General features: G+C 67.2%; 1 protein-coding gene across 6 annotated transcripts; it reads right to left on the bottom strand.

Annotated features, from left to right (window-relative positions):
• Positions 1,749-18,630, bottom strand: CAPN15 (calpain 15). Of its 6 annotated transcripts, none has more exons than XM_018040809.1 (13): positions 14,362-18,630; positions 12,962-13,242; positions 7,355-8,783; positions 6,459-6,667; positions 6,197-6,380; positions 5,900-6,123; positions 5,102-5,227; positions 4,857-5,009; positions 4,410-4,571; positions 4,095-4,321; positions 3,731-3,897; positions 3,466-3,644; positions 1,749-3,395 (listed from the first exon to the last, which is right to left on the bottom strand). In XM_018040809.1, exons 2-13 carry the CDS (start codon positions 13,141-13,143, stop codon positions 3,218-3,220), a joined length of 3,420 nt encoding a protein of 1,139 aa, XP_017896298.1. In that variant the 5' UTR covers positions 13,144-13,242; positions 14,362-18,630; the 3' UTR covers positions 1,749-3,217. The 6 variants fall into 6 exon arrangements, with proteins under 6 accessions (XP_017896298.1, XP_017896301.1, XP_017896300.1 ...); XM_018040812.1 differs by having other exon boundaries at positions 1,749-3,391; XM_018040811.1 differs by having other exon boundaries at positions 5,900-5,979.

The raw sequence follows: 19,296 nt of genomic DNA, 5'->3' as shown, positions 1-19,296 counted from the left end.
CTCCACGAGCGCTGGAGGCCCTGGAACCAGAGGCTCCTGGCCGCTCGCTGGAGGGGCTGCTGCGGGAGTGAGCTCCCCGTCGGGGGACGTATACCAGTGGGGCAGGGGCCAGGCGGATCCGAGGGAGCAGCCAGCCAGGCGGGTGGGGGCGCAGCTCAGGCCGCAGAGGTCTGGCGCGCTGGCCGAGCAGCGCCCCGGGCCGACAGCAACCATATGTTGGAAGAGAAGCTGTGCGTGTCCCACGCGGCCCCCGGGGCCCTGCCTTCCTGGGCCTGTCACAGGCGATTTTCCCTGCCTGAGTGGCAGGCCGGCCGGCAGGCGGGGCGGTGGGGGCTGCAGTCTGTGTGTGGCTTGGGGTCCATCCTCCCACGGCTCTGCACGCCGGCCCTGGCCCTTAGGGCAGGCTCGGTGCCGAGCTGAGAGCAGGAGTCCCTGCTGGCTGGCCGGACGCCCGCCCCTCATGGTCACCCCCGTCCAGGTCAAGGTCGGGGGCCACGGAGGAGCCAGCTAGCCGTGGCTGTTGTGGGCAGGAGGGAGTCTACGGAGCCCAGAGCGCGGAGGAGGCGGGAGGCCGCAGCTAATTTGTACACTAAGTGTTTCTGACAGGGCTGCCTCACAAGTGAGAACACCCCACCGCCTGCCTCGGGAAGGCCACTGCAGCCAACGGGTGGGCCGCCAAGCAGCCTGGGTGAGGGCCGGGAGGGGCTCCAGCCGGCGAAGACGGGGGACACGGGGGGACGCAGCCCAGACAGGTGCCCCCGCGGGCGCGTCAAGAGGCTGTGCCTCACCCACCGCCCGCACCAGCTTAGGTCCAGGTGCCGCCAGGCCCCACCTCAGCACCTGCAGCACCTGCCGGGAACAGCAGGTGGCTATGGGGCCCTGACCCCCAATTCCCTCAGCCCTCCCTGCCAGGGAAGGTGTCCAATGGGAGCGGGCACAGGCCGGGGTCTCCAGGCCAGCTGACAGGGAGGCAGGCAGCCCCCGGGCCCGTCAGCTCTCATGTCCTGGGCGTCTCAGGGCTGCAGTGATGCGGGCCCAGGTTCCCCGGGACGCCCTGGGGTGACAGAGCCCGGCCCCCGGAGGACAAGGTCCGGCGTGGCCGCGCAGCCGAGGATAGAGTGGGGGGGTGGGGTGGGGGGGCGTCTCCAGGCACTGAGCGGAGATGCGTTCTGGCAGCTCCCCGCCGCCCGAGGCCTGCCCGGAGCGAACACTGCTGGTGGCTTTAATTGCTTTCACATTCGATAGGCTGGCCCAAGACAGGCCTCTTACACCCTGCACGGCCTCAGCACCCCAACCCCCTTCTCACTGGGAGGCCGGCCTCCCTGGCCCCACATGGAGCCTGGGCTGGGACTGGAGGCTGCACGCTGCCCAGCCTGGCAGGGAGTGGGCACAGGGTGGCCATCTCCCAGCCCCGCTTACCCTCTGCTCCGCCCGGGACCGACAGATCCAGACAGGCACCTGGAACACAGCTGTCTCTCTAGGAAAAGCCCAGCACGGGCACAGCCCTTCTGAGGCTTTGTGAGTGCCAGTCTGCAAACCACCACAGGGTTAGGCCTGAGCCTCTGCCCCAGCTGGATGCCCCGTCCTTCCTGGGGTGCAGGCAGCGGGTGGCAGGGTGCCCCTGAAGGCTCCCTGGGAGGCAGCCTGTATACCCGCCCAGGCATCCCAGAGAGGCTGTCCCTAAGTGGGCACAGCTCTGTCCTGGAGAGGAGCCCAGGGGCCCCTCTCACAGATGGACGAGAACGAACTTACAAAACAAGACATCTTTATTTGGTCCGTCGGAGCCTGAGTCTGGAAACACCCATGGGGTCATCCTACAGGGATGGCGCTGACGTTGATAAAATAGTCTCTGTGTCAGAAGAGCTGCCGTATGTACAGGGTTAAAAATACTCACAGCTCAGAGTACGAGGAGGAGTACAAAGGGGGCGGGGGCGGGGGGCCTAGTGCTTCTGGTGCCCCTCCAGGTGCGAGCCCCCCACTCAGAGTAACAGGAGGAGTACAAAGGGGGCGGGGGTCTAGTGCTTCTCCAGGAGTGAATCTGCTCCCCCCAACCCGGCAAGCCCCACAGAAAGCGAGGGACCGTGGGCAGGGCCGCTCGCTGCCAGGGGCTGCTGGGCAGCGAGGCTGGGCACCCAGGAAGCGGCCTTAGTCGTCCCCAGGCAGACACAGCTCAGGGCTGAGCAGCGCAGGGAGAACGCTGGCTCAGGGGGAAGGGTGTGGGGCTGGGGCCCACCCTGCATGTGCCTGGACACAGCCCGGGGACTCTGGGACTCTGCGTCTCCTGCAGGTCAGGTGGTGCCAAGCACGGGGCTGGGCCCAGGCCCACCTGGCCGCTGCCCCAGCCCCAGCCCCAGCCCCAGCCCAGGGCATGGCTTCGACCCTGGCTGCGCGCCAGGAATTGCATAGTGCCCCTCCCCACTCTGGCTCACCCCACAGTTCCAGGCACCTTCCTCAGACCCTGCTGGGGCTCCAGGGACCCCTGCTGGCCACATGAGGGCTTGCGGTGGTGGTGGTGGGGGGGGCGGATAGGTGGGATATGGGGGCAAACTGAGAGAAGGCTCTCAACCTCTGGCCACAAAGGGGTGTCCCTACTCTCACCCTGGGGTCTTGACCTCTGACCTCCCCAAACTGGGGTGGTCCCTGCTCTCATCCTTGGGCCCTGGCCTTGACCCCCTAAAATAGAGGTGGTCCCTACTTTCACCCTGGGGGTCCTGGCCTGACCCAGCAAGGGGGTGGTCCCTGCTCACCTCAGGGTCCTGGCCTCTGGTCACAAAATGGAAATGGTCCCTGCTCTCACCCTGAAGTCCTGACCTCTGACCCCTACAACAAGGGTGGTCCCTGCTCTCATTCTAGGGTCCTGGCCTCTGACCTGCCCAGATTTGGATTTGGAGCACATGGCTGCCTGACCAGGGCAGGAGACCCAGGCCCATGGATAAGGGGCAGCCTCACCCTGACTCTGGAGGTTGGAGCCAGACCTCAAGGTAGCCTTATCAGAGAGGCTGGCACATGGCTCCCTAGAGCTGGAGGTGGGTTCGAGGTAATCTGCTGGGTGACTGGGAGGCCCTGGGCAGGAGGGAGGGGTGGGGGGAGGGCCAGGGGAGCTGTGCCCGCAGCTGGAGCTCCCTGGGTGGGGGTCCTGAGATTGTGGTTCAAGCGTCCTGTGTTGGGGTCTCCCTCATAAAGTGCGTGTGGGGGCAGGCGGGTGGGGGCAGGGAGGTCACAGCGGCCGGGGCCCGTGCAGGCCAGCGACCTCGGGCGTGAGTGGAGGGCTGTGGCTGCCCTTGGAGGCCGTCCAGTCGCTGAGGAAGGCCTGCGCTGCCTTGCGGTGCGCCAGGCGGTGGGTAATGGAGAAGCCGGCATTTCCTTCCAGCTGAGACAGGATCACCAGGACCTGCCTGGGGGAGGGGGCCGGTGAGGGCCTGCGGGGCCAGCGGGCCGCCGGGGGCGGGGCGGGGCGGGGCGCACCTGTGCAGGGGCGGCACGCTGTCCTGGGTGCGCAGGCTGCCGCGTGTTGACACCACGTTGAAGCTGTCGGAGCAGTCGCACTGCACGTGCAGGTAAGACTTGGGGTGCCGATTCTCCACAACCACAATGAGCCCCGCCCAGCCGTGCGTCAGGTAGTAGCACGTCATGCCCTCGCGGCCCTGGGTGCAGGCGGTGCAGGTGTGGGTGGGCGGGCCGTGCGCAGCCGCCTCCTGCCGCCTCCCCAGGACCACGCCCGCCCACCCACCTCGTGCCGTTCGCCCCTGCTCTCCGTGAGCAAGATGATGGCGTCGGCCAGCGTGGTCGGCTGGGCCTCCACGGGCTCCACCATGACGAGCCTCGAGCTGTACACGGCCAGCACGTGGCCGGGCGCCTCCGGGGTGCTGCGTGGGGCCCCCGCTGAGGGGCTGGAGGCTGCAAGGAGCACCGAGGGAGAGAGAGAGAGAGGCAGCGTGCGGGCGGGGCTGCGCAGATAGGGATGGCGTGGGCGGGGCCCGGGGCCGTGTGGGCGGCCCGTGCTGATAGGGATGTATGGGCGGGCCTGGGGCATGGGCGGGTCTGGGCTGTGTGGGCGGGGCCTGGGGCTGTGTGGGCGGGGCATAGTCACCTACCCTGCAGGGCTGGTGGGCCGGGCACAGGGCCCCAGTGGTTGAAGGCACAGCACACCACGGCGTACTCGCCAGGCTCCAGCATCACGTCACAGTTGACGAACTTCTTCACAGCGCGTTTGCTGTGGGCTAGCAGGCGGCCCAGGCTCAGGCGGCCGCCGCTGCCGAAGGAGGCCCGGAACACCAGGACACACAGGTCCAGGAGGTGACTGTCCACTGAGTCAGAGCGCCTGGGCGAACGGAAAGGTCGCGAGTGGCCAGGCCCCGCCCCTAGACCCATACCACCCTGCCATCCCGCCCCCAGTCCACTCGGCCCACCTACTGCCCTCCTGGAAGAGGGCAAACTCCAGGGATGCGCGCTCCAGCACCGTGAGGGCCGTCACGCCCACCGGCCCGCTGGCCGAGCTGGGGAAGCTGCCTTGCACCCGGGCCTCCTGCCAGTCCGAGTGCACCTTGCAGATATCCACGGAGTCGAAGTACCTGGGCAGCGAGAGGATAGCCGGCTGAGCGGCCTCCACCCAGCTGCCCGCACAGCATGAGTCCCTGGGCGGGGTGACCGCAGCAGGCTCTCGCCCAGCTGGCAACTCTTGGAATCCGTGTTCAGAAACCCCAGTCTTGGCTGTCGTCTGTGGACACCGCCAGGGGGCGCCAGGCCCTAAGGCTGACCAACGGGCAGAGCCCCAGCAGAAGCAACCGACCAGGCAGCAGACAGGCAGAGCTCCTGGGAAAGATGCTGTATGTGTCAGGGTGAGTGGTGTGTGGTACCTGACGAAGTCGCTGTACTCCATCCAGAAGACACCTTCGCTGCTGCCATGCGGCATGAGCTCATTCCGCAGGTGCCCCGGCCAGTGTGGCCACTCGTCTGACCAGCTGCCATTCCAGGAGAAGCGGCCCCATGGGTTCCGTAGGCGCAAGAGCCTTCGGACAGACCACAGGGTTGGGTCTGTCCCAACCCTGGGTCTGTTGGCCCCGCCCTGCCCATGGCCATGCCCCACCACGCCCATCCTTACCTGGAGCCCTGGACATCCCGGACATCCAAGATGGAATAGGCGTGGCGGGGACGCAGGCCTAGACTCTCATAGGCAGCATCGTCCACCTTCATGTTGCCCCCACCACAGGAGGCGCCCATGAGGAACCTGTGCAGTTAGAGCAACCGGCTGACCAGGGCCCCTTGGTATTGCGGTGGGCTCCCTCTCTAGGGGACACCTGCTGTCCTGGCCTGCCTCGGGGAGGTGCAGCTCCAAGTGGGGGTCTCCCTGCCTGAGGGAGACCCACATAGAACACCAGGGCTCAGGAAATGGTGGGCCAAGCTCAGCGGGGCGGGCAGGCCTGGGTCCCTTGGAGGTCTGGCAAGGCTGGGGACCCCGCCAGTTCAGAGATGCTGCTCCCCAAGGAGCAGAGCTGTGCCATTGCCCACCACAGCTGAGGGCAAGGGTCCTGGACCCTCCCCAGACACTGGCCAGTGCATGCTGGGGCTCAGAAGCTCCCACTCCCCCAACCCGTCCACCCCGGGGGCTGCTACTGCCAGGTGCCATCATGGAGCTCACTCCACATGGACCCCCAAGGGTGCTGACGGTTATCACAGGCCCTATCAGGACAGGGCCTTCTAGGTACAAGCTGACGGACAGCATCCTGCCTGCCCTCACCCCATTCCAAGCAGGTGGGGTGGCTGGCACAGCGTGGGGAGCTGAGCCTCCCAGCCGTGGTCAGCCCATGCCAGAAATATCTTGTGAAACATGGGTGCAGATCAGGGCACTGGCCTGACTACTCCCGCTGCTCCAGGTCCCCAGCGTGGCTGTCCCTCTTACCCAGCCTCTTTAGAACTCAGCATTTTGGCCCAGATGAGGTCAGTGTCCACCGGTTCCTCGCGGGGGTTCGTGGAGCTGACCTGCAAGGCCAGGCTCTCACAGGGGGCACCGGTGAGCGTGGCCAGACCCTCTATGGCACGCCCGGCCTGGAGCGCGAAGTAGGAGCCGTGCAGCTTGGCCAGTGCCTTCTCAATGAGGGCCACCCACAGCTGCTTGCGCTGAGCCTGCAGGGGGGCTGGAGTCGTGAGGCCGCTGCCTCCTCGCGCCTGCCGCCCGCCCGCCCGCACCCCCGCCCACCTGGGAGAAGAGCAGGAAGCCGGCCTCGTCACAGGGCAGCATGTCATCCACCAGCACCGTTGTCCACGTGCCGTCCTTGCACAGCCGCACCTGGTAGGCACCCTCTGCACACAGGCTGCGTGTGACCATCACCCGCTCAACCAGGTCCGGCCGCTCGGCCAGCACTGCCAGCGCACTCAAGAACCTGCACGAGACCAGGGTTCAGGGGGGAGCTCGGCCCGCCCGCCCGCTCCCCCGCGCCGGGTGGGAGACCCACACCCACCAGCAGTTCCCCAGGAGACCCTGCAGGATGTCCGAGGGCCGGAGCGTGTGGAACACGGACCAGGAGGTGCCGTGGTCCCTGAACACGGAGCAGTTGATCTCATGCGGCCGCAGCCACTGTCGCACGCGCTGCTGGACACTGTCGCCCGCGGGGAAGCCCACAGACGCGGGCCCGGGGGGGAAGCTGTCGTCCACAAAGTTCACGCTGTTCTGCAGAGACCACGGCCACAACTCAGGGCAGGCCAAACCCCATCCCACCCCAAGAGAGTACCCAGCTACCTGAGCCCGAGAGGAAGGGGGGAGGCATGCAGCTCGCAGCCTGCAGATGGCACGGCTGAGCCTCGTGAGGCCCACGCCACCCTGTGCAGGCGTGGTGGACTGTAGCCAGCCAGGGCAGAGCAGGCTGGCGACGGGCCAGTGGGAGGTATGTGTGCCCCAGGGGACAGTGCGGGGCCTAGCCTGGAGGCTGCAGGTGTGGGTGTGGGGCACCAAAGTCCCTAGGAAGAGACATGGGGGGCCTGGCAGGGGCAGGGTGGCAGGGACGCAGCTCTGGACGGACTGCCAGCAGCGACAGAGGGCAGCACCCCAGGGGGACAGAAGCCCCCCCAGGCCCCTGGGGGTGATGCCCTGGGCTTAGCCTCCTGCAGGCCAAGGGCAGAGAGCACACGGGGCACCTGTCTCAGCTGGGGCTCTGCAACTGGGGGTGGCACCCAGTCTGCCTGTCTGTCCCCATCTTCCTGTGAGGCCACTGCTGCTGACGGCACTCACGCTGGGGGTGAGGGGTCAGGACCCTCGCGGACACAGAAGAAAAAGGGCCTGAGGATCTCAGGTGAGCGGTCACATGGGGGTCACCAAAGCTGAGGCTCGAGGGGAGAAGGGACCGCCGCGGGCCCGCACCTCCCGGCAAAAGGCCACGATGTCCTCCCACAGGGCCTTGGCCTCGCCCTCGTCTGTCTGCCGCCGCTTCTCCACGAGCACACTCTCCCTGCGCCGCAGGGGCGCTACGCCCCGGCGCTGGGCCGCCATGAGCTGGGGGGTGTGGCAGGTGGCACAGTGCTTGGCCCGAGGCGCGTTGAGCAGGGTGCAGGCGGGGCAGGCCCACTGGCCTGGGCGCTCAGACGGCGCCGCAGGGAGGGGGCGGCTGGCCTTGTGGGCCGGGCAGGGCCCGGGCTGGTCCGCACTGCAGTCGGGGCAGCGGGCGGTGGCGTCGCCGTGCTCCTGGAAGCCGTGAAGCTTGGAGCAGCCGCACGCTGTGCACCGGGGGGTCGCCGTGGGGTTCCTGAGCGTGCACCTGGCGCACGACCAGGTGGTGAAGTCGGGGCTGGAGGGGCTGGCCGGCGTGTAGCGCACGCTGTCGCCGCCCAGGTCGATGACATCGCTGCCTGTCGTGCTGGTGCTGGCCTCGCAGTGCGCAGGGCTGGCGGGCCCTGGCGGGCGCAGCGTGGGGCCCCCCTCAGCCTCCTCCTCCTCCAGGAAGCTCAGCCGCTTGCCTGACAGCAGCTCCGCCAGGCGGGAGGCCCCGGCCGCGGGCCGCCCCAGGCCCTGGGGGGGCCCCTTGGAGCCGGCAGAGGGCGAGGGCTGGGCGGCCTCAGGCACCGGTGGCTGCAGCTGGGGGGGCACCTCGCGGCGGCTGCGAGGCACGGGGTTGTTCTGGAGGGTGAGCGAGAATGGGCTGAAGGGTGGCCCCCGGGGGGGCTCCTGGTCCACGGCAGAAGGAGGGTTGGCCTCGGCGCCTTCCCCAGGCTGGGCCGGGGCCGACACACCGGGGAAGCCTGCAGGAGCCACGACTTCCGGGACCACAAGTGCCTCAGGAGGGATCCTGGGCAGCGAGAGTTTCCGGGGCCCCCCGCAGGCTGAGCAGGAGCTGGCCACAGGCGTGTTGTGCAGCGTGCAGCGTTGGCAGGCCCAGCCGCTCCCAGGCGCGGCCGCGCCGCCCTCCTGCCCCTCTGCCTCCGCCGGCCGTCCACCCGCCGGCTCCACGGCCACCGGCCCCGCCGTCCGCAGGGGCCCCGCCTCGTCCCGGCAGCTGCCCGGGGGCTCTGGGGGCACCCCGTTGATGATGGGCAGTGGGGGGGCCCCCGGGCCAGGCTCGGGGGTGAAGCCGCACACCTCGCAGGCCCCCCTGCCCAGAAGGTTGCGGAATGTGCAACGGGCGCATGGCCACTTCTGCTCTTCCACGCTGAGCCGCAGGATCCGGTCCAGGTCAGGCTTGTGCCGCGGGGCCTCGCAGATGGAGCACTGGCGCTGGCCGGCCGGGTTCAGGAAGGTGCAGCGTGCGCAGGCCCACTCCCCAACCGCGGCCATGGGCCCGGGCGAGTGCGTGTGGCTGCAAGGGAAGGCCGTGGTCAGGAGTTTCTGACAAGACGTCAAGAGTGTTCAGCGGGGAACGATGGTGTTTTCAACCAATGCGCTATAAAAATGGGATCTAAATGCTGAAGAAGGAGTCAGGCCCGTACCTCACACCATATTCAGAGCTTAACTCAAAATGGATCAATGACCTCAGCGTGGGAACGAAAACTACGAAACTCTTAGAAGCAAAAAACGTGGGTAAATTTTCACGACCGTGCAGGCAAATGAAGGAGGAAACAAAAGAACATCAAAACTAACACCTCCCACGAGTCAAAGGGCACCATAAAGTGAGAAGATATCCTATGGGAGACAACGTTTGCAAACCGTGTGTCTGACCAGGGTCTAGCACCCAGAACGTATGAATCATTCTTACAACCACACGACAAAAACCTGGTTTTAAAAATGGGCAAAGGATTTGAGGCGACTTTCCCCAGAGATACGGAGAAGCCCGTGGAAGCCTGCTCAGCGGATCAGTCAGGGAAATGCAAAGTGCACCAGCCCACCCGGCAGGGCAGGTGCCAGGACCTGGAGCTGGAGTGACCCGGTCTCCCACATCACTGGGGGAGCGCGGAAGAGCACAGCTGTTGTGGGAAACCGCTAGATGGCTCCCCAGAAGCTACACAAAGACCACAGTTAGGACCCAGCAATTCCACCCCAGGTACATACATGCTCTTCACCAGCACACATCCACACGTGCTCATGGCAGATGTGCCCACAACAGCCAACTGGTGGAATCAAGCCAAGTGTCCATCAATGAGTAAATGGATAAATAAGACGAGGAACACCGTTCAGCAGCCAGGAGCGAAGCACGGACACACACCAGCACTGGGCCCTGACACGTGGTGTTATTCACCCACGGGGAGGTTCAGGATGTGCAAACTCAGGCAGGAGGAGCCGGCGGCTCCGAGGGCTGAGCAGGGTTGGGAGCGGGGCTGGCCCCTCACCCGCCTCTCGAGGCCAGCCCACGTGGGGGGCATCCACGCTCTCCTGCCCTGACAAGAGCTGATCTGCTTGGCAGAAACGGCAACTGTTCTTTACAGCAAAGTGCAGAGCGCATGCTTCTCATGCTGCGCTTACGCCAGACGCTCCCGAAGAAAGAAAACTTGCCTCTTCAAAACAAACAGAAACCCTCCCCCAAGCAGCATGATGGTTCCTGGGCCCCACACAGGCCACTGCCACCTCCCCGGTGTGGGGCTGAGCCTCAGGGCTGTCCGCAGCTGCCGCAGCACCAGAGTGATAGACAAGCCCTGGCTGGGTCAGCTTGGGCTTCTGCATCACCAAAGCCTAAGAGATGCCCCTGCTGCTCCCCACTGAGGAAGGCCCACAGGCAAGGCACAGGCACACGCGGCCACACAGACAAGCCGCACACACGCTGCAGCCCGGGCCCAGGTTCAGACAGCCGCCCCGTGCCCTGTGGGAAACTTGGGCAAAGACTCAAGCCTGCCCTCAGCTCCAGGCCCCTGGTGGTCTAGGAGTGCTGAGCACACGCAGGAGGGCAGGAAGCCCCACCCGACACCCCTCACGGCCCAACAGCTGGCTGGGCCCGGGCCCAGATGAGCATGAGGCCACATTGGGATCCTTGGCTGGCGTCCCGGGAGGGTGGGAGGCAGTCCGGGCTGCCTCCCTCGGGGACCCACACGGCCCATGTCGTGTCTTGGCGTCACAGGGTGGGCGAGGACGAAGCGGCTCAGGGGGCAGCAGCAGGGTGTCCGGAGGAGCCTGGGCCTTCGCCGCCCCAGCCCCAAAGCCAGGGTCACCTCCCAGCACCCTAATGCACCAGAGCCTTCAGACGCTCCCAAGCACCGGGTGCACTCGGAAGCTGGGCGCTCACCCTCAGGATGCAAAGGCCAGCAGGTGGGGTGGACAGCGCACCTCAGCTCTTTGGGCTACAGCCTCAGCCCCAGATCAGAGCGAGGCGGGGGCGGGCGCTCCTGGGACATGGGGGCTGCAAGCAGCTGGGAGGTGGCCTTCGGCTCCCCGGAAAGCTAAACAGAGTAAGTGGGGTCCCCACTCAAGGACCCCACTGGTCAGGCCAGCAGACCTGAGGCTGCACTGCCCGGCAGGGTGCCTACCTGACCCTGACCCCTAGCTGGTCCCAGGGAGCACGTGGGCACCTCCCTCTGAGGCCACCCTCAGCCAGTCTTGCGCTGTCCCCTAGGCCTGTGTCCCCAGGGGCGGCCTGCAGCCGACGCCCACACCAAGCCCAGGTCCTCTGGGCCTTGCAGCTCCTGGTCCGCCTGGCGGTGGGACCAAGCCCAGACCTTCAGGCTCTTCAGTGGAGGGGGCGCCCCTCAGGGCAGGGATGGCCTGGCCGGGCCACCCACACACGCGTGTCCAGTGGAGGCGTGGGGAGGGTTGGCCTGCCTCTGCCGCACCAGCCCCCTGCCTGCTCCTCCTGTGTCTAGTCAGGTGCCTGTGGATTCCTCAAGGTCACTGCCAGCTCTTCCTCCTGACTCACTCCAGGTGGCACAGTTAACTGCTGGAGGTGCTGGGCCAGAGAATGAGAGGGTACAGGCTGGACAGGCGACCTCTCTGCCACCCACCTCGGGGCCCGTACCCCTCCCTGAGGCCTAGCAATTGCCCCCTCCCCAGCAACTTACCCTAAGGACGTAAATACACGGAAATGAAACGACACGTGTGCATGGAGAAGGCACGAAGGGGCGCGCCGGACCCTGGGGAGGCGCCGGTCAGAGCAGCACAGCCACCGCCCTGCAAGCAGGCGGGGCAGGTGGGGAGGGTGTGGAGAAACCAGAGCCCTCCCTGCATGGCTGGGGGTCTGGGAAACGGGGCAACCATCGTGGAGAACAGCCTGGCAGCTCCTGAGACAGTTAAACGTAAACTTACGGTGAATACCAGCAGCCTGATTCTGTGTACCTACACAAGAGAAGTGACAACACGTGTCCGTGCAAAATCCTCTCCACGCACGTCCACAGCGGCAGAGCCGCCAGGGTGAGTGTCCGTCAGTAACCAGCAGGCCTAGTCCACACGGCGGAGCATCGCTCAGCCAAAAAGGGGCGAAGTCCTGACACTCGCTACCACCTGGACGGCCCGAGAACACGACGCTCAGTGAGAAGCAGACACAGGCCACACGCCGTGAGATTCCCACCATGTGAGTAGAGCCCCTGATGGCAGGTGAGCACTGACTCAGCACAGGGAGCCGAGGCCCTCTGCTCCGCAGCCGTCCCTCTGGACCGCGGGCCTCCACGACTATGTTCCCTGGGGTCACTCGGCGACCCCCAGAAGCCTGACAGGACCCAGGTCCTGCTCCACGCACAGGCTGGCTGCCTAGATGGTGAGCCCAGGACACGCTCAGGGCCCCACAGACACCAGGCACTGTCCTGCACAAGTGAGCTGTGTCCGAGGAAAGTGCCTGCTGAGGGCCACCGGCGGAGGGCGGTGTCTGCACCCGAGGCAGGCCGGGGTGCCGAGAAGGCCAAGTGCCCCCTCTGGCCCAAGGGCAGTGGACTCTGAGTATCTGCTGAGCCCCTCACCCTCCAGTCAGGCTGCAGGACATGGAGAAGCTGGGGCGTCTGTGTGGGGGCATGTGGGAGCCCAACCCACCAGGCCTCAGCGGTGGGCAGCGTGGCTGGGCTGCCCACCCCTCACCTCGGCACCTGGAGGTGGAGCTCGCCGTGGTAGCCTGGGCGGCTGGGACCGAGTCCAGCTGCAGCTGGAGGACACGGGCACGTGGAGGGAGGCTCGTCAGCAGGACCCGCAGGACCCACAGCCCCCTGCCCCCTGCCCCCTGCAGGCAGCCACATCACAGGGCGACACACGTCGGGCCACGGCAGGGCCACAGATTCCACGGGAAGCAAGCAGCATTCTCGGTGCGTGCCGTGCCCCCGGCGCCCCCCAGCAAGCAGTTCCAGCAGCCTCTCCAGCGCCAGCGGACAAGCAAGCCCCCGGCCTGAGGCAGCGGTGGTCCTGGCCCCACCATCTGTGGTTCTGAGAGGCGCAGCCCAGCTCCAGGGGGTGGGGGTCCCGGGTGTGCTCTGCCCAGTGAGCAGCCCGAGTCGCCCGGGTCTCTGGGGTGAAGAGAGTCTCCAGAGGGCCCTAAGGGACAGGGCCCGCTTGTCTGGGAGGTGCCGGCCGAGCAAGGGCACCTAACGGCAGCCCCGCCCTCAGGCCCGGGGCGCCCCTGCTCCACCTGCTTACCTTCGGGCCCGGGGCCGCGGGGGCGGGTGCTGCCGGGTGCCCAGGCTGCCGCCCCACGCAGGCCCCCCGGGGCCGCTCCTACCCCAGCCAGCCGCTGCCGGGGGCCCCGAGCAGGGCGGGCCCCGGGGGAAGCCGTGGTCCGACTCGGTCTCTGCGGCCAGCGAGGAGGCAGAGCTCCCCATGGCCCCCGCGGCAGCCACGCTGAGCACCGGGCCTGGTCACAGGGCGCCGGCGGCGGCGGGCGAGGCGGAGCATGGAGGAGGGTGGCCTCGCGAGCCGGGCTGGTCCGAGGAGCACAACAGAAATGACAGAGACAGAGAGAGAAGAGACACGTGACTACGGTGCCCGGAGGGTCCCAGCGCACGCGTGGCTTCCAGGGTGGCAGGGGCGCCTGCAGCAGGTCCACTGCGGGGTCCCCCCGCCCCACGGTGCCCCCTATCATGGCCCCCTCAGCGCCCCTGGGGCAAGGCGGCTGTGCCACGGTTGCTGGCCTGCAGAATAGGTCTCACCCTGAGAGAAACAATCGAGGAGATGTTCAACCAGAGAAAACGGGCTGGAAGAGGGGCGCCCGGTAGGGCTGGGGAACCCTGGGCACCGTCCACAGTCACCACCATGGCCCTTACGGAGGACAGCCTCCCTGACCTGGAGACGGTGAGCGGGAAGGGGCCCAGGAGGCTGCCTGCTCTCTGGAGGCATGGGCCCAGGTGCTCCTGCCCTGAGGTGGGAGGCTGGGCAGGGGCAGGGCGGGGGGGCGTCTCCTTTCAGATGAGGTGAGTCCCAGTCAGGCAAGGGAAGACACCTGGGCTGCCTCTGGGCCGCCGTGGGTGTCCCCTTCGCTTTCTGGTCAAGCAAGTGACCAGCAGCTCTGCCTCAGCCCAGGTCCATCACCCACGACCCCCTCCCAGTAGGCACCCAGGGCCCAGCAGCGCAGCGGCTCTGCAGCAGGGAGGGCCTGGGCCCTGCCCTCAGGGCTGCAGTCAGGCCAGAGAGCCGGGCAGCAACACGCCCGCTGGACCTGTTCCTCCAAGGGACCCAGACCAGGGCCGGACAGGCTGCTGAAGGCCCGGTGCCCCTGAAAGTCACCCACCACTCAGGTTTCCCCTCAGCTCGACCAGAGCCAACTGGGGGTGGGGGTGGGGTGGGGTTCCCAGAGGCTGCAAAGCCAACGCTCCCCACGTCCACCGACAGGAGGGCCGCCCGGTGGGAGCGCGCTGCGAGCTGCAGGGATCACTTCTCACTCCCGACAGACACGTGGAAAAGGCAGGACAAGGGGACAGACTCATGTCACCCGACACGCCTGCCACGCCGCTGGGCCCACCTGACATCAGGGTGAGGCCTGTGTGAGCCCAGGACCACCCACCTCCAGTCGCGGCCCTTCCCCTCCCACGGCGGATGCTCACCCCCACGGGGACGAGTCACGCTCGGGCAGCAGCCGCAGCCAGAGCCCTATACCCTGGGCTGCGAGGGGGCACTCATAGCGGTCAGGCCCACGCCGAGCAGGTCCTTCAGGACACCTGCCCCTCCACGGCGACGAGGCAGACGCACCGCAACCAGGCCAGCCCCCAGCCTCCTGCCACCACCCCACGGGGGCGCCTTCCCGGGGAGAGACCCCGAGCGTCTCCAACCCTCCCTTTACGCAGTCAAACCCTGAGCGGCCGAGGCCTTGAGCTGAAGCTAAGCCACAAAGGTGCCCATGGAGCAGGAGCACCCATGCCCGGGCCCAGGCTCAGGCTGACCAGGAGCTCAGCCCGCGCCCACTGAGAGCACAGGGGATGGCTGGGGGCGCCCACCCACAGCCAGACCCCGGGTAGCGAGGACAGGGCCCGGCCTCCGTGCGGCCTTGGTCTTGGGGTGGCAGGCGGAGTCCTGCAGCAGGGAGACAGGTTGGCACCCCTGGCCGATGGACTCTGGGTCCTGGCGATAAGCCTACAGGCTGGGCTGCTGCTCCAGGGCCAAAGTCCAGACCTGTCCAGGGGGGAGGGCCCTGCCTGGAAGACCCGCCCCAGAGCCTCGCCTCCCAGGCCAAGCCCAAGCTCCAGGCCACAAGCCATCTGGCGTCAGGGCCTCACACTGTGCAGTCTGGGGCCTGCCTCGGCTGCTCTTTGCTGCCTGGTCCAAGGCCACCACCGTCTAGGCCAGCCAGGGCCACAGGGGACAAGGCCTCCCACCGCCTGGCTCTGCCCATGGCTGGGGCCACCAGGGAAAGGTGCCTGGGGGGCGAGGGTCAGGGCTCTCGGCAAGCAGTTAGCAAGACTCCCCGGGACCCAGGTCCTGGTACCACCTGTCCACGGGGCACATGCCTCCTGTCCTTCCCAGGTGCACTGTGAGGCCCAGACACCCCCACTGGCCGGGCCAGGACCTTAAGGAGGGGGCTGTGGAGATTCTGCTGAGAGTCACCAACAATGTCCCCTGAAAACCAGCTTCAGGAACAAAACAGAAACCAGCATTCCACTACCCGGCCCAGGAGGAAACGGTCCGGCCGCAGACCCTCCCCTGCATGTGCTTCGGGAGGCCGCTGTCTCCGCACCTCGGCCCAGCAGTGTCCAGCCGCGGTCCGGATCCTGGGCCCCCCACCCCATGCGGGTCACCTAGCCGGCAGGGCTCTGCTTCCAGGCCCCTGCTTTCCAGGAGGGAGAGGTGGAGGCAGATCCCCAGAGTGACACCCACAAGTGAGGGGTGGCTCGCTGGCACGGAGACCGGAGGATGGGACGCAGAGTCCCAGCGTGTTCTCTGTCTCTAGTCGTACCCGCTCAGTTGAGGCTCAAGAAGGAAACTTCCACCAGGGAGCCAGGAACACCACCACGACTTCGCTTTCCAGTTCACAAGTTCAGAGCCGCCTGACAACGGGCGCTCGCCTCTGGCACTTCCCCATTTCTGTTGGCCAAGTGGCCGCAGAGCAGCGCGGCCTGGGTGGCTGGTGACTGCAGGCCTCGCGGGGGCAGAGTTGCTTCAGAGACATAAAGGCACTGGAGCCTCCGGCTCAACCAGGGGCGGCAGTCGGGCCGTGGGGAGCATCTCCAGGGTGGCCATGGAGGGGTCAGCAGCAAGCGCTGCCTCAGCTCCAGGCTCAGCCAATGGCCGAGGGAGCGAAGCCACGAGCGCCTCCTCGGGACACGGACACCGCAGCTCTCGTCAACAGCAGCTATCGGCCTGCTTTCCCTCTGACGTCTTGCAGCACTGTCCAGCCCCATCCCGGGGTCTGGCCACCAGGGAGGGGGAAGCAGACAGCAGGGGAGGAGCCGCTGCTGGAGGGAGATGGTGCCGCCAGGACGGGCAGAGAGGCTGGAGCCCTGGACAAGTCCTCACTGGAGGGACAGTGCATCCTGGGGGTGTCAGGAGGTCCCTGCTGCTCCCCCGTGGCCCCCAGCTCCCTGCACCGTCCTGGCAGCACCAGCACAGCCCTCCACAGGGTGACCCGGAGTGACAAGTGTGCCTGGGCAGGTGTCCAAGTCCAAACTCCACCCACACCCTCTTTCTCCTTATCCAGGAAGGTGGAGATGGGCGAGCCGGTCCTCACCCCCAGGAGGCTGCAGGTGCCATTCTGGCCCCGCGGCCCCAGAGGCCCCTCCGAGTTGAGAGCTGGGTCACCAGACCAGCCTGCAGCTGACGCAGGATGCTCACTGACCACCTGCCTCGGTGCCGCTGGTGCAGCACTGGGCACAGGGAGCCGGGGACACCAAAGGGATGCCACAGGCCTACTGGGCACTCTTGGTTGGGGGGGAGGTACTGGGGGGGTGGTCCTGCCTGGGAACGTGGCACAAGAGGTTGGGCAAGAGAGACACCACCATGTCCCTGCTTTGGGATGCTCCTGCGGGTGCCAGGTGGGAGGGCTGGAGTCAGTGCGGGCAAAAGGGCGGCTGACCCGGGGGCAGGGAGCACCTGGGCCGAGTCTGGGCGTGGGCTGTTACATACCCAGCCCTGCAGGCTCTTCAGCAACCTGTTCAGGCCCACGAAAACATCCATGGTTTTAGAGAACCTCTAGGGTGCAGAGTCCTTCTTCCCAAATAAAAGACAAGCATCAGGGGCGGTGGAAGCAGGGGCTGGAAGGACTGGATGCGCAGCCCACTCCTCCTTCTCCACAACCCGGCTGCCCCCAGCCTGGGCCCCCTGTCTGTAAAGCAGGGCTCAGCAGGACGCTGTCTGACACAGGGGTCCAGAGAGTCTAACGCAGAGCCTGAAACCAAAGAGTTTCAGCAAAGTGACCCCGTCCAGAAGGGCTGGAGGACCCAGCCGTTTCCTGCTCTCAGAGCACCTGGTCTGGGGCAGGGGTCCTTAGAGCAGAGACACAAGGTAAGACCTGCTCCCTCTCTAAAGTCTAGCAATCACTGAGTTTAAGCCTGGCTTCCAGGAGGTCATGAGGTCACCAGCCTGGTTGCTCACAGGGAGCAGCACTAGAGAGCTTCAGACGCAGAAGAAAAGAGAAGTGCTCCTCCAAGGAGCAGGACAACCTAAGAGGAAGTGAGAGGTGCCTGGAACCAAGGCCAGGCCGCACCCACCAGCAGGGCTGCAGAACAGGGGCTCCCAGGCTCCCCGCCCATCTGGGGCCCTCCTCCAGGCACCTGGGCCACAGAAACACTACTCTTCTCCCCACGGTTGAGAAAGGCACTCAGAAGTGGAAGGATCAACTTACCCCATCTCCCCTGGAGCCCAGCTCTGGGGGCAGGGTCCTCCCACAGGGGCTTACACTGCCCCCAGACGCATGCAGAGGGAGGGGGCCCCACAGGAGGGGCTCTCAGGAGAGCACAGAACAACCAAGCACCCAGCTGAGTCCCAGCTCCCCCACAGTTCGGCAGGGCTCGCAGCCACAAGACCCCGAACTCCCAGGCTGGACTTTACTGGGGTCCTGTTGTCTGCAGTCTGCTCACAAACTCCTGCGTGTTAAGGGGGCCCGAGAGCCAGCCCCGTCAAGGCCATTTGATCACACAAGGCTGCCCTGACCAGGATCAGAAGTGTCCCCCTCCTGCGGGCAGCTGGGTGGGCCGCGGGGCCGGCAGCCCGGCAGACACTCTGGGGGCCACCATGGGTAACTTTTCGGTTAGCTCCAGCGCCAACAGGAAAAGAACAGGAGAAGGAAGCGTGGTTGGTGGCCAGCGGGCAGACAGGACGCGCTTGCTCCCCCACTCCACAGGGCCGGCCCGGACACTTCCCCTAACGCCGCCGAGGCCGGGACACTGACCGGAGGTAAGGGCACTCAAGGGCAGGAGGGACTGAGGCCGCCTCCCGCGTCTGCAAACCCTGGGCTAGTCCCCCGCTGCCCTGCGCCCGAGGTCCTGGCGGCTCCCCTCTCCAGCAGCGTCCCCAGCCCGGCCGCGACCGGCCAGTGCCCAGGAGGGCCGCCCCTCTGCCATGGCCTCCTGGGGGTCCAGGCCGCGCCCCCGGCCCCGGCCTGGCCCGGGTGACGGGACTCACCTCCGCAAACCCGCGGCGCCTCCTCAGTCCCCGAGGCCCGGCTCGCTCGTCCGCGCCGGCCGGCCCACAACTTGTTCTCGGAAGGCGGGCGGGCCCTCTGCCGTCGGCGCGCGGCCCCGACAGCCTCTAGCTCTGAGTGGCGGAGCCGGCGAACGCACCGACCCTGCCCGGCCCGCGCCGCGCCCTGCGCCGCCTCCGTAGCGTAGCGCCCGGCCGGGGCCCCGCGGCTACGGCGCGCCCGGGGCGCACGCGGCACTGTGAATCGCGCGCCCGAACTACCGCTCCCACAAGGCAGTGCAGCGCCCGGGGCAGGCCGGAGGCGGAGTCCAGGACGGCGCGCGGGGCAGGCCGGGAGGCGGAGTCCAGGACGGCGCGCGGGGCAGGCCGGGAGGCGGAGTCCAGGACGGCGCGCGAAGCAGGCCGGGAGGCTGACTCCGGGGCGGCGGCCTGTAGCTGCCTCGATTTGGCGCCCTCCGACGTCCCCGGCAGTCCTGCCAGCGGGCGCCGAGGGAGGTGGCGGACCCCGCTGCCGGGTGGCGAGCCGTGCTGGAGGAGGCGCCGAGGAGGGAACGAGGACTACAACCCCCAGAATGCCCGGCCCACAGGAAGGGGCGGGACCTTCCGCGGCCCTGTCACGACGCTTCCGGTTTCCGTGCGGGGAGGCTCCCGGCTGTGGCTGCGGATCCGGCTCTGGACCCTGAGGAGCGCAGGGCCGGTAGATGGGCCAGCTCTCTCCGGGGTCCCTCCAAACTTTTCTGCTTCCTCGGGACCCGCAAAGGCTTCACGGTCCGACGCTGCAGTTTCCCTGGGCCGACAAGGGCGGCACCACTCGGGGGGTGACCTGGGCGCATGGCTTGTCCGAGACCCGGGTTCTCCTCGGCCAGCGGGAGAACCAGCACCCCTGGGCCGCCGGAGGACCGAGGGAG

The sequence above is a fragment of the Capra hircus genome, chromosome 25 (genome assembly GCF_001704415.2).
Source record: "Capra hircus breed San Clemente chromosome 25, ASM170441v1, whole genome shotgun sequence".
NCBI lineage: Eukaryota > Metazoa > Chordata > Mammalia > Artiodactyla > Bovidae > Capra > Capra hircus.
Note: the sequence above shows the minus strand (reverse complement) of the source record. Positions and strands in the feature narration are given on the sequence as shown.

Coding starts and splice junctions, on each gene's coding strand:
- CAPN15 (XM_018040809.1), bottom strand. CDS start 13,143: ATGGGGAGCTCTGCCTCCTCGCTGGCCGCAGAGACCGAGTCGGACCAC. Junction 6,381..6,458: donor GGTCTCCTGGGGAACTGCTG/GTGGGTGTGGGT, acceptor GGTCTCGTGCAG/GTTCTTGAGTGCGCTGGCAG. Junction 5,228..5,899: donor CTGAGTTCTAAAGAGGCTGG/GTAAGAGGGACA, acceptor CTAACTGCACAG/GTTCCTCATGGGCGCCTCCT.